The 12,817-nt window shown below is 38.1% G+C and overlaps 1 protein-coding gene across 2 annotated transcripts in view; it reads left to right on the forward strand.

Moving 5' to 3' along the window:
• EPHA6 (EPH receptor A6) overlaps window positions 1–9,075 on the forward strand; it is a 1,195,522-nt gene extending 1,186,447 nt beyond the window's left edge. The window contains exons 16-17 of one of the 2 annotated variants that reach the window (XM_077480173.1): window positions 86–235; window positions 4,826–9,075. In XM_077480173.1, coding sequence (XP_077336299.1) covers window positions 86–235; window positions 4,826–4,940 — 265 coding nt within the window. In that variant the 3' untranslated portion in view covers window positions 4,941–9,075. The remainder of the gene's footprint in view (window positions 1–85; window positions 236–4,825) is intronic. The other variant, XM_077480174.1, reaches the window with a different exon arrangement.
• The last annotated feature ends 3,742 nt before the right edge of the window (window positions 9,076–12,817 follow it).

The following is a 12,817-nucleotide window of genomic DNA, read 5'->3' on the forward strand; positions in this document are numbered from 1 at the left end:
CTAGTTAAATTATATGAACTGATGTTTGTATGTAACCATCTGGGCTGGAAACACTTTTAATATGTTTTTGTTTTTTTACTTCTAGTTTGCCAGAGTCACCAGGGGAAATGGCAGAATATCACTTTTTTGTCACAGTCACTGAGTGGCTAGATTCTATCAAGATGGGTCAGTATGCCAGTAACTTCATGGCAGCCGGGTTCACAACGCTGGACCTAGTTTGCAGAATGAGCATTGAGTAAGTCGTTATGTAATAAGAGACACTTTTTCAGGAAAAAATTGTTTCCATTACATTAACCAGCAATGCTATTTATTCTTTATGCCTGATTCAATCAATAATTATACTTATAATTATACAAAAAAACACTGCGCCAACCCAAAAAATGTTTTATCAATTCAAAGATTGTGTCTATTTTATGTGCTGTTGCTGCTTATCACTGACGTGTTCCCACATCTAATCAATAAATAACAACCAATAGTGCAGCGCAACAATAAAAAATTTGACAGACGCCTATAATAGCCTATATAAATACAGTGTATATATATATATATATATATATATATATATATATATATATATATATATATATATATATATACATACAATATCCAGCATTCCCATTTGCAATTGTGTATCAATATCCCAATAAAGTGCAAGATGACACTCCACTGTCGGTGAATTTTCTTATTACGCTGTATAGTGTGTTTACACACACATGCTCTCTTCCAATTGAATGTGCCAGAAAAAACAGTGTTCCACTGCTGTGCTCCACCACCTGTTCCAGCTGCCTCTTACCTCATCTGGAGACCCCCATAAAGGTAAGGTCAGTAAAGCCTTCCGAGATCACTGGGTGTAACCACTGCAGGAGCGCTTCAGAAAATGCTTCAAAGATATCCGGGGCAGATTACACTGTGCTTCCCATTATGATAGCCTTCAAAACTCACCCAGGAATAGATCAAATAAAACTATCATAGTGTAGTATGTAAAATCAAAGGACTACTTTATTTTAAAAAAAATTATATGTATTCACAAGGAGAGTGCACTGAATACAGAATACAGATACGCATTTCGTCACGTGGTACAATGACTTCTTCATAGGGAAAAATAAAGAAGTCATTGTACCACATGACAAAACGCAACGGTAGGGGAGTCACGTGACGTCACCACGGCCCGGAAGTCGGCAAGCAGCCATTTTAACTTTTCTGCTGTGTGGATGTTTTAACCTAAGAGGGCAATAATCCAAGTGAATGTAAATAGGCATCTGTATTCGGTGCACTGAATTAGAGAGTGCACGCTCCTTGTGAGTACATATCGTTTTTTGATAAAGCAGTCCTTTGATTTTGCATATTAGACTTTAATAGTTGTATTTGGCCTATTCCTGGCTGAGGTTTGGAAGCTATCATAATGAGAAGCACAGTGTAATCTGATTCGGATATCTGTGAAGCAGATTCTGAAGAGCTCCTGCAGTGGTTATACCCACTGATCTCAGAAGGCTTTTACTGACCGTACCTTTATGGGGGGTCTCCATATGAGGTAAAGGGCAGCTGGAACAGGTGGTGGACCACAGCGGTGGAACACTATTTTTTCTGCCACATTCAATTGGAAGAGAGTATGTGTGTGTGGACACACTATACAGTGTGATAAGAAAATACACCAACAGTGAACGGTCATTTTGCACTTTATTAGGATATTGATACACAATTCTAAATGGTAATGCTGGATTTTGTTCTCTGATTCAATCTGTGTCTGTTTGTATTGTTTATAACTCTTATCTACAATGCCAAATACTATACAGTATATTTCTAACAAAGTAGGAATCCTTACACTTTAACACACAGAGCGCCATACATAACATGTAACTTTAGACTTTTTGAGAAGCTTGAGAGGGCTATTTAGAGCACCGTAATTTTTATTATATAATTTGTGTGTATATTATGGTTGATATTTAAAATGAGATGATGATGTCCAGCAGCCATAGCTCATTCTTTATATGTGTTCTTGGCTTTAGCCATTGTTTCATTTTTGTCCAACTGATTTGATCGGGTGCATTGGTGTGCATTTTACCAAATTGCAGCATATAGACTAGCTAGTAGTGGTTAATCACATTTAACAGGTCTTGTTCTGTGGCACACAGGAATAGTAATAAACAAATATGCAACTGTCTATACCGGTAATAAAACAACACAGAGACAATTAAAGTGGCTTTACAAGGCTACAGTATTTATTGTGTGGGTGTCAGGAACCATGAAACTGATGGAGACAAAAAATGCAGTAAAAATCTCACCTTTTAATAAAATGGTAAAAATGGTACAACTGGTAAACTTGTCAAAACAAAGACAGGGTTCGGTAGCCAAATTGGGTAATTAGAACAAGCCTGGAAATCAGGGAGCCAGAGATCAGCGTAGTCAGGGACAGCAGACAGGATCAGGAATCAGAAGAGACGTCAGCCAGGCAATTCTTCAATAGTAACACAGCAGAGAGTCTCTAGCTATGTTTGACCAAGGCGAAGGCAATTGATGAAATGAACCAGGAAGTTTAAATAGCCAGGAGGGGCTGGCTGTGGGCTAGACTGATGAGCAGGAGATGATCAACAGGTGAGCCACTGTGGAACGATGAGTTCTGGCAATTAACCGGAAGCTGAGCAACCTGAGCACAGAGAAGGAAGGGCTGAGAGCCCAGCCCTGACAGTGGGTAATTTAAAATCAATCAAAAATGCAACATCAAATATAAACAAAAACCTAATATCTTACCACCGAGGTCCATTTAGCTTTACGCTGAATGATTATCACGCACTAAAAGACTGCGATGAAACAAATATAACAAAAAATTACATGGATGGCAAGGTAAATCCACAGATGCACTGCTATACAACAGCTCCTGCCTCATGCTCTTCTGCAGTCCACCAGAACTGCCCTATGGGAAACTTATCTCTGGGTCAAAGAGAACAGCTGGGTAGATCAGCAGACAAAGATTCTATAGCACCTGTATGGCCAGAGGATCTACCAATCTGTAATCATGCAGTACCTAAAAGCACTGATACAATAAAGAGCAAATATAAGCAAGAAAAATCAAAATACTTAAAGTGGTTGTAAAGGCAGAAGGTTTTTTTATCCTAATGCATTCTATGCATTATGAAAAGAAGCCTTCTGTGTACAGCAGCTCCCCACAGCCCCCGTAATACTGACCTGAGCCCATATCTCGATCAAGCGATGATGCACTAGAGACTCGACTGTCCAGGATTCTCCCTCCTCATTGGCTAAGACAGCAGTGGAGCACCATTGGCTCCCGCTGCTGTCTACCAAAGTCAGTGAGCTAATGAGAAAAGAAAGGGGTTGGGGCAGAGGCAGGCAGCGACTCCATGTCTGAATGGACACAGGCAGGGAGCTACGGCCCCCATAGCAAGCTGCTTGCTGCAGGGACACTCAACAGGAGGGAAGGGCCAGGAGCACCAAGGAGGGACCTGAGAAGAAGAGGATCTGGGCTTCTCTGTGCAAAACCATTACACAGAGAAAGTTAGCATAACATGTTTGTTATTTTAAAAAAACAACAAGACTTTAGTATCACTTTAACTAAGCCCCTTCTACATCAGGTCCTGTAAAGGAATCCACGAGTTCCCCACTAAAGGCTTAGGTTTGTGTTTTGAAAAAAATCTACCTGGATGAGTGGTGAAACATTTCAACATTACTGAACAGATGTTCAGTTGCATGTGACCAACTACTACTACCTGTACCAGATGCAAAGCAGGACCGAGATAAAAAATAAGGTTCATAGACATACAACATACAAGACCTTTTTACAGCACCCTGTAAGGCAACACATAATATATTAACCACTTTTTTCCACATTCCAATTCTGAGATTTCACACATACATGTCAAAAATCTTTTTTTTTTTGGCTAGAATTTTTTACAGTACATGATATTTGAGCAGCCATTTTAAAAAGAAGATTTTTTACAAAAAATTAATTTTAATGAATTTTAGTGTACGCAATACCAAATTTTTTGATAAATTATTAAAGATTATGTCACACCCAGTAAATAGATACATAACATGTTACACTTCACTAAAATTGTGAACACCCATGAAATGGCAACAAATTATGGCACATAAAATGATCCATAGGCGACCCTTTAAAAGCCTTTACAGGTTACCTGTTAAGCAGGAGGTCTGGTAGTAAAATTATTGCACTCACTCTGACGTTCACGCCAAAACCTCACATGTGTGGTGTGATCACTGTTTACATATACATGCCAGATGTTTGCTATCGCATTTGTGAGCATAAAGGGGACAGGAGCACGGAAACATTTTTTTATTATTTATTTTAAGTTTATTGCTGTCGCTATTGCTATGAACAACATCCCTTGTGATAGAATAGGCGGTGAAAGGTACTCTTTACTGAGAGATCTGGGGTCTAATAGCCATAAGATCTTTCCTCTGCCCTCCAAAGCAGCCGACAAAACCGAGATTGGTTTGATCGGCTGCTTTACTAACCAGTAACATAAACAGTCAAAAACCAACAGCCAAAACAGAAGTGACAAAGTTCTGGTCTCTTCTGATTTCATACACCATAGAGATGATCAAGGAATGGATGTTCCTCCCTCTTCTCTATTGTCAGCACTCAGAATCTGGTGCAGCTGTGCATAGCAACCAATCAGCTTCTAACTCGTTAACCATTTAAGTTTTGACAATAAAACCTGGAAGCTGATTGGTTACTATGCAGAGTTGCACCAGATTTTGCACTCCATTTTTAGTAAATAGCCCCCTTTGTCTACAATATGTACCTGTTTCATTTGTTACATCATTTTTATTTTTTTGTTTATTCAAACAGTGACATCAGAAGAATTGGAGTAACGCTCATTGGACACCAGAGAAGAATAGTGAGCAGTGTACAGACTTTACGATTACAGATGATGCATATACAAGAAAAAGGATTTCATGTATGAAAGTAGTAGAAGCAACTGTTTTGTGCCTCAGTATTTCTTTACCAGAAGATATTCTTACTCCTCATATTGGATTCTCCCTCTCTAGACTTTGGAACTCTTCTTAAGAGAAAAGGAGAAAGAGATTCTTACACTTCTAGACTGAAGTTTTTGAACACTTTACATAGATATGTCTTCAAGTTACTGACAAGTAGAATCCTGGGCCCCACAGCAAGACTTCTCACATCTTATGAGTGTGTTTCGGCATGGGTGTGCGGCGTTGTGTGACAACCTCTTCCATTTGTTCATGAACTCTGTAGCAATTTTGGCCAAGTTTAGCTTTCATCTGGTGTAGCAAAACTAACCTGTTTTTGAAATATTGTGAACCTATTATAACATATTGGTTTTAAAAAATAAGAAAATAATAACTATTTTCAGTGAATTCATTGGATTTAGAGATTAAAGTGTACCTGTAATTTACATTAGAGGCAGCTATTTTGTTTATACCTTCCAACGCTGCTCTTTGGTAGAGATAAAGTTTTGTAAAATCTTGGAAGGTACACTACTAAATCACATAGCTTTCATTTTTCATAATCAATAATACACTCTGTTTAATATAAAGTCTAAAGGACACAGACAATTTTGACTTCCCAGGTTTCAGTAGGCAATGTCCTAGATTAATTGTAGAAGACCTATGATTGATTAATAATGAGACTCTGTCACTTTGCCGATACAGGCCAAAACTTTTTCCTGTAAGAAAAGCTCCATGTTACCAAGTGATAGCTTTCCTGCATTACCGAATTTACAATCACTCTGTTCTTCCTCAGAACTGGGAATCCTAACAGTGCGCAAAGTTCATGTTGGTCAGTATCAAAGTTAATGATCTCCTCGCCTCTTTTGTGACTCTTTTGAGACACTGTTCAGGTCTGGTGATTGGACATTCAGACCTGAGCAATACAGCCTGAGAAAAAGAAAGAGGTCACATGCGCCTTCATACCCAGAAAAGGCAAATATTTTCTGAGTTCTCCAACTTTGGTTCCCCAGACAGCCCAAGTGACAGATTCTCTTTTAGTGAAACAATGGGTTTCTTATAGGGCAAACTCTACATTAAAGTGAAGCCCTAATTACCTGAACAAATCACAGCATTGTGCCTCTGTGCAATTGGTCTTTGTCACACTGTATTTTGTAGTTAACACCATAAGAAGCCCGTTTTTTATTAGTTTTCTAATTGCAAATGAACTTAAAATTGCTTTGTTACTCTGGTCTAAATTCATGATATTTGTGAGATCCTTATGTATAAGACATATATTAAAATAACACTGGTCTACAAAGAGAAAGCTTCAGAAATGAAAGTAGCAAAATTTTTCCAGAATCGGGTCATTAATAAGGGGAAATTAAGTCCTGAATATTAATTGGCTCCAGTTTTCATGATACAGCTTCAGGTCAAAATTGCATCAAAATAATTCACAATTACGAGGGGGATGTACGATTATGCTCCATAACTTTTCTGTAACATGCGATATAGCGATGAGAATGGTGCCACACCAATCATTATAAATGTATCTTTTTATTGATACCAATAACACGACTTTCCATTAATTTATAGTTTTTTTCATGTAACATTTTCCTGCTCCCTCCACATCAGTGGGACTGCGAAAGGCATGTACTTTTTCTTCTTGTTTAGTCAATGACAAAGATACATTGCACATGTAATGCAACAATAATGAGGGACCCAACTCTTTTCCTGATCCCCTATTTTGTATCCAAAATATAGGTGGCATGCCTTTTTTACCACTTCCATCATACTGCATTTTTGAGATGCAAATGTAACCTTGCCACAAATGTAGCAGAAATTATCTGCGTTGTTTACACAGTTTCGAGCCATTTTGGCTTCTAAAGGGAAGGCATCACCCAACTGTTCCTTGAAAATGTTAGGCACTGACACTCCCACTTTCACAAGACACCAGATGTAACTGTATGATGCGTATATCTGACCAAGACAAATGTACCTTGCAATAAAAGAATAATAAATTATGATTAGGTATTAATCTTTAGTCTCAAAGATAAAGATAAATTCATACACTTCCATGTGGTACCATTTTCTTTGTTCTACCGTACTTTGTTGAAAAGGTATAAGGCATCACGATCATCAGACACCTCCCTCCCTTGTAGGCAAATATACTCACCTGTGTATAAATCTTTACTGTGAAAAATCTTAAAAACTTTAGCCAACCAGCACCTTTATCACCTGTTGTCTAATTCATCTAATCAAAATATGTATGAATTAGCACATTTTATCTCAGAAGTTGATAATTTCCCAAAATTTGTAGACCAGTGTAATTATATTTCTTTAATAAGGCAGTGAACACTGGTAATGCATAAAGTACAGTAATCCATTGCAACCAATCTGGTTTTACAATCCATATTTTCTGAACTGTTAGGGTAATTCAAGTAGACCACTAATTGGTAGCTTAGTGTTACTGAACTTCTGTGGTGTTCTTTGCTATAAACATAAACATGAATGTGTCTGCTACCCATAGCAAGCAATCTCAGTTGCCATTCTTTTACTATGTGTTAGCAAGTAAACATAAATATCTTGTTGCTATCAGCAATATTAACACTTTAATCTCAGACACTAGTAATACACCGGGCCGATAGTGTCTAAAAGTTTAAGGTGGCCATACTTATAGCGATTTGTGATCAATTTTGATACGCACAGTCTCAAACAAGTGTCCTCTTATCTACTAAAATATTATTTAATGCAGAACACAGTACTCTTCAAGTTTGTTTTCAACTGAAAATATTGATTGAAACTACAATCTAACAGTATAAATGTAAACTATCTATTAACAATTATAATTCAATTGATCTAAATGAAATCAATTCTCCAACTCATGCATGTATATTTGCTCAAGCGAGCAATGATATTCCACCATTGCCATCTTTTGGTAGAGTTAAAATCAATCAAGAGCTCACTAAAACGATCAAATAGGAGGGTCTTTGGTTCACGATTTGAATTCAATTTGATCCGTTTAGTCGCATCAAATGACTGATTGAATGATCATATCATAATTTGTCTGACCACCATTATAATATATTTCTGATTTTTAATGTATGCACACTTCAGACCAGTCTACAAAATGGCCAGAGATATAAGACATTCTACACAAATCCAGCAGAAGAGCATCTCTTCTCCATCATATTTTTTGTCATAAATGATTGTAAAAAGAAAACGAGACAGAGCGCGAAATAGGACATCATATGGAACTATTGTTCTCCATTTAAAACTGTCAAATTTGCACACAACCTACAGTGGAAGGATTTCAGAAAACATAAGAAAAAACACCAGAAAAAAATACATTTTGCACACTTTTCTTATGTTTTCCTCACTGTTTTTTGCAACCTTAATACATTTTTGCATGGAGAACAATTCCTCTTTATAATCTCCTTATTTGTTCTCTTGCATTTATATAAAATTATGACACGATGGGAATGGATAACAATCATGAGCTTATACCCCAAGGTACACTATAAGATTCAGTCACTTAATGCATAAACTTCCAAAAAATAAGCAGCTAATGTTAGTCAAATCACAATTCAGGAGAATACTAGCTATGTGAAAGATGTGTTGTTGTGAGATTGTGTGTATGATTACGTGAGCTCAATAACAAAGTGTACTTCCTGAGGCCCAGGATTGAATTGTCCATATAATCAATACTCTATATTCTTGTACTTTTACAGTTTAGAACCAGAAAAGAAAAAAAATCTTTGTCTTCTAGTGTTTTTACTTCATCTATGCCTCTCCAGAACTTTCCGAAAAAAAAAAAAGTTGTAAGAATGGGAGTTTTGGTAGTACTATAAGCAGTTGGTTGAGGACAGCACAGATAGGACTTACCTCTCTTGTGTTTTCTAGAGACTATATAAAAGCACATGGTATACTAGAGAATAGGAAATATATAAATATATATATATATAAATGTTTCAGTACTCCATGTTTTATTTTCATGTATTATTATGGAAGACGTCTTTCTTAAGTTTGCTCAGAACAACCTTGCTTTTTTTTCTCATGTACAGTGGCATATAGTGCCTTTCTACAGGGTCTGTCATAATACCACAATTGCTGCTTTTGAAAGGCCCAATAAAAGTAATCTTGAAGGTCGTTCAAAGTCATTTCAAATTTCCTTCTGAGCAGTGCGAGAAAACTTCAGTCTTTACACAAATCCAGCCAGATGGTGACAGCACATAGTATACAGAGTCCGGGGTCAATGCTTATTGAATTAGAATCCAAACCTATACTAGGGGAAACGTGTAGGTAGCCATTGTTGACATCCTTCTAAAAGTTGTAATCATCTGGCTGTCCACAGCTTTATAACCTTAAGCAGCAATTACTCCAGAAGTTACGCCAGCAAACTGCAGCAAACAACGACAGAATAAAGTCATATCTCTTGATCCACATACGTGTTAAGTGCGGTGACTTAGACATTAGTCAAGTCATTGGATCAATATGACAGTTGTAGAAGAAGCATTTAGCAATGGCAGCCTACATAGTTCCCCCAGTAAATGCTCACTTTAAACTACAACAAACACAGATGGTGTGATTACTTAAAGTGTTACTAAACCCACAAGAGTAAAATCTGTCTGTATTTGCAGCATAGCATGCTTGTTATACTCATGTGGAACTTAAGGGGTTAATCCTCTGCATTGTGTAAAAAGGTTGTTTTATCCTGTATGCACAGATCCTTACCTCCTGCACTGTCTATCTGGGGAAGGCCAGATAACACAGGCAGGATAGCCAACCTGCACATGCTCAGTTGTGTCTTCTATGCTGGAGAGAACATTTACTTGTTCTCAGAGCTAGCCAGGTCACATGATATTGGCATTACACATGTGGGCGTGTATACAGACTGAAGTGGAAATCTCCTCCTACCTGAACTCTCAGCACTGAAGAAACTGTGCAGTTTATTACTGGCCATGGTATACAGATCAGCCAAAATGGTATATAGTGGCAATATTTTAATGTAAAAAGAAGATTTATAAGCTGTAGGCACTTTGGGGGTTGGGGGGGGCAGATGAACTATTTTCATATTACTGGGTTTAGTAATACTTTAAGTAATACATGGGTCGAATTTCAAAAAAATGTTTTTCAAAAATCTGAAGTATATGCGTTTTGTGATCTGATGCTGCTACCATTGATTTTGAAATTCGACCAACCACGCCTTTAATTTCCCCTCATGCTACAGAAATTTTTTTTTGTGGCTGCGAATCTTCTTTTCCTTCCTGGGAATTTTATTTTTTTGTGCTCATGGGAATTTATTTTTCGATTATATTTCTCACATGATTCACCCATCATTGATTATAAAATTATTTGTTTTTCAAAAAATGTCACATGATCAACCACTCGAATTCGATGGCCGCACAAAAATCGGTCTAATGGTGCGAAATTCAAACTTAAATTCATAGAAAAGATTTTCGATAAAGAAAATTCTTTCAGAATTCAACCCATGTATGGCCGGCCTAAGAAAAAAAATGGCTTTGCAAAGTGCAAGTTTATTTAAGTTAACATAGTTACATAGGTTAAATAAAGACACCAGTCCAACCTGAACGAGTGTCTACAATTGTCCCTCACATCGGTCCCTACCCTCAAGGAGCCCACAATCCAAGGTCCCCATTCATATACTAGGGACAATTTTGGACAGAAGCCAATTAACCTACCTGCATGTCTTTGGAGTGTGGGAGGAAACCGGAGTACCTGGAGGAAGCCCACACAGGCAGAAGATGCAAACTCCAGGCAGGTAGTGTCATGGTTGGGATTCAAACCAGTGACCCTTTTTACTGCTAGGCGAAAGTGCTACCCACTACACCACTGTGCTGCCCTCAACAAATAAGATGAAGCTGTGATAACTTTGAATATCCAATCATATGCAAAGGCAATGCAATAAATACATCAAAAATTATTGATATAGACAGATTGGATGATTGATGTAGACACGGCTTCATGTTTTTTACTAAGCTCAAAGACCACAAATCTGTCCTGTGTTTAATGGACCAGTTTACCTTTAATTAAAACAGTATTAAACCCATCAGCAAACCAATTCAATGAGATGGTTGCATTAGATTTATTTTTTGGACTTTCCTTTATTTTCATCTGGTGATCCAGCCAGTAAGTCTGTTATTTTTCAACAGAACAAACTCTCCTGCAAATGTATCTGTTGAGAGAAACCATTTACCACTCACAAGGGTGCTCACAATGTTTAGCTTTTATTTATTCACATAAAACCTTTATCCCGAAAGGAACAAAACTGATGTAAAAACACTGCTTATAAAGTGTGAGCTGGAGTATGTATCTTAACCAGCTAGAACATGAAACACCCCCCCCCCCCCCCCCCCAAAATGCCAATGCTGCTGTCCAAAGGATAGTGCTCTGTTATAAATCGGCCCCTAAGGGTAGGAGAAACCTAAAATATCTCTAAGGGGTGCATTTACATTACAGCAGTGAATCACTTTTAACAGCCCGCACAAAGTGTTTATAATTTATAATGAGTTTTCAGCAAATGTTAAATCTCAGCAAATGTTAAAAATGTAGTAGATACTTTTTAGCTGAATGTGCATTACTCACTCTCTATAGTTCTGAATATGTGTTTATTACACAGGGTCAACATTAACTTAATTAAAGTAAAAAATGGAACCCCCTCCAGCCCAACGCACCAAGCATGTGGCATATTATACCCATTGGAAGGGGGCAATGAATGGGCAACACCCTGCCACACTGGTACCAGTCAAACTGATCTGGTGGTGGTGCTTCAACTGGGTTTTTCTTGCGAAAACACTAGTGCTTGATCCGTATGGATACCAGGCTCTTCCACACTCCCACTGCCTGGGAATTTAGACAAAACCCACCTGCCTCCCATGTTTAGTTTGACAGAAAATAAAAGCTATAAGTTGCACTCCTGTAAGGATATTTGACCTGGAAAATGGTGCTTACCCTACTCTTCATCCTGTTTATAATCCGTAAAAATCCTATTGATCACATATTTGCCCAGCACAATTCTTTTTCACATACGACAGGCCATTTTACAATACAAGCAATGAGTCTATATCAGTGTTGATGAACCATGGCACCCCAGATGTTTTGGAACTACATTTCCCATGATGCTCATACACTCTACAGTGTAGTTGAGCAGCATGGGAAATGTAGTTCTAAAACATCTGGGGTGCCAAGGTTCGCCATCACTGGCCTATATGAAGTGCCGCTGTCCATAGTGCTGAATAGGCACATTTGCAAACATTTACAGCGCCTGAAGAGTTCACTGTTATCTCTTACAGTGGAGTTCCCCCGGAAAAAAAAAGAAAAAGTCAGCAGCTACAAATACTACAGCTGCTGACTTTTAAAATAAGGACACCTACCTGTCCAGGGTGCCTGTGATGTCCTCACCCGAAGCCGTCCCCTCCCTCGGCTCTGGGTGGAGGCACGGGTATCTTCAGTAAGTAGATCAGGAAGTGAAGCCTTGCAGCTTCACAGCCTGGTTCCCTACTGCGCATGCGTGAGTCACACTGTGTGTTCTGAGTGGTCCCTGCTATCTTCTGAGACCTGTGTGTCTCCCAGAGGACAGCTCGGGGGTGGAGGAGGGGCCGGACATGGTGTAGATCGCCACAGATACTGCGGCGATCTTTTGCTGGAAGTGGGAGAAAATACCTGTATTAAATAGGTATCTGCTCCCTCCTCCCCCTGAAAGGTGCCAAATGTGATACTGGAGGGGGGGAGGACTCCGGACAACAGAAGTTCCATTTTTGGGTGGAACTCCGCTTTAAATTTGATAATCTTATTTTTTTATTTTTATATATATATATATATATATATATATATATATATATATATATATAAATAAAAAATAAGATTATCA

This window comes from Lithobates pipiens, unplaced genomic scaffold (genome assembly GCF_037356315.1).
Source record: "Lithobates pipiens isolate NorthernLeopardFrog02 unplaced genomic scaffold, aLitPip1_a1.2 Scaffold_16, whole genome shotgun sequence".
In the NCBI taxonomy this organism is placed as follows: domain Eukaryota; kingdom Metazoa; phylum Chordata; class Amphibia; order Anura; family Ranidae; genus Lithobates; species Lithobates pipiens.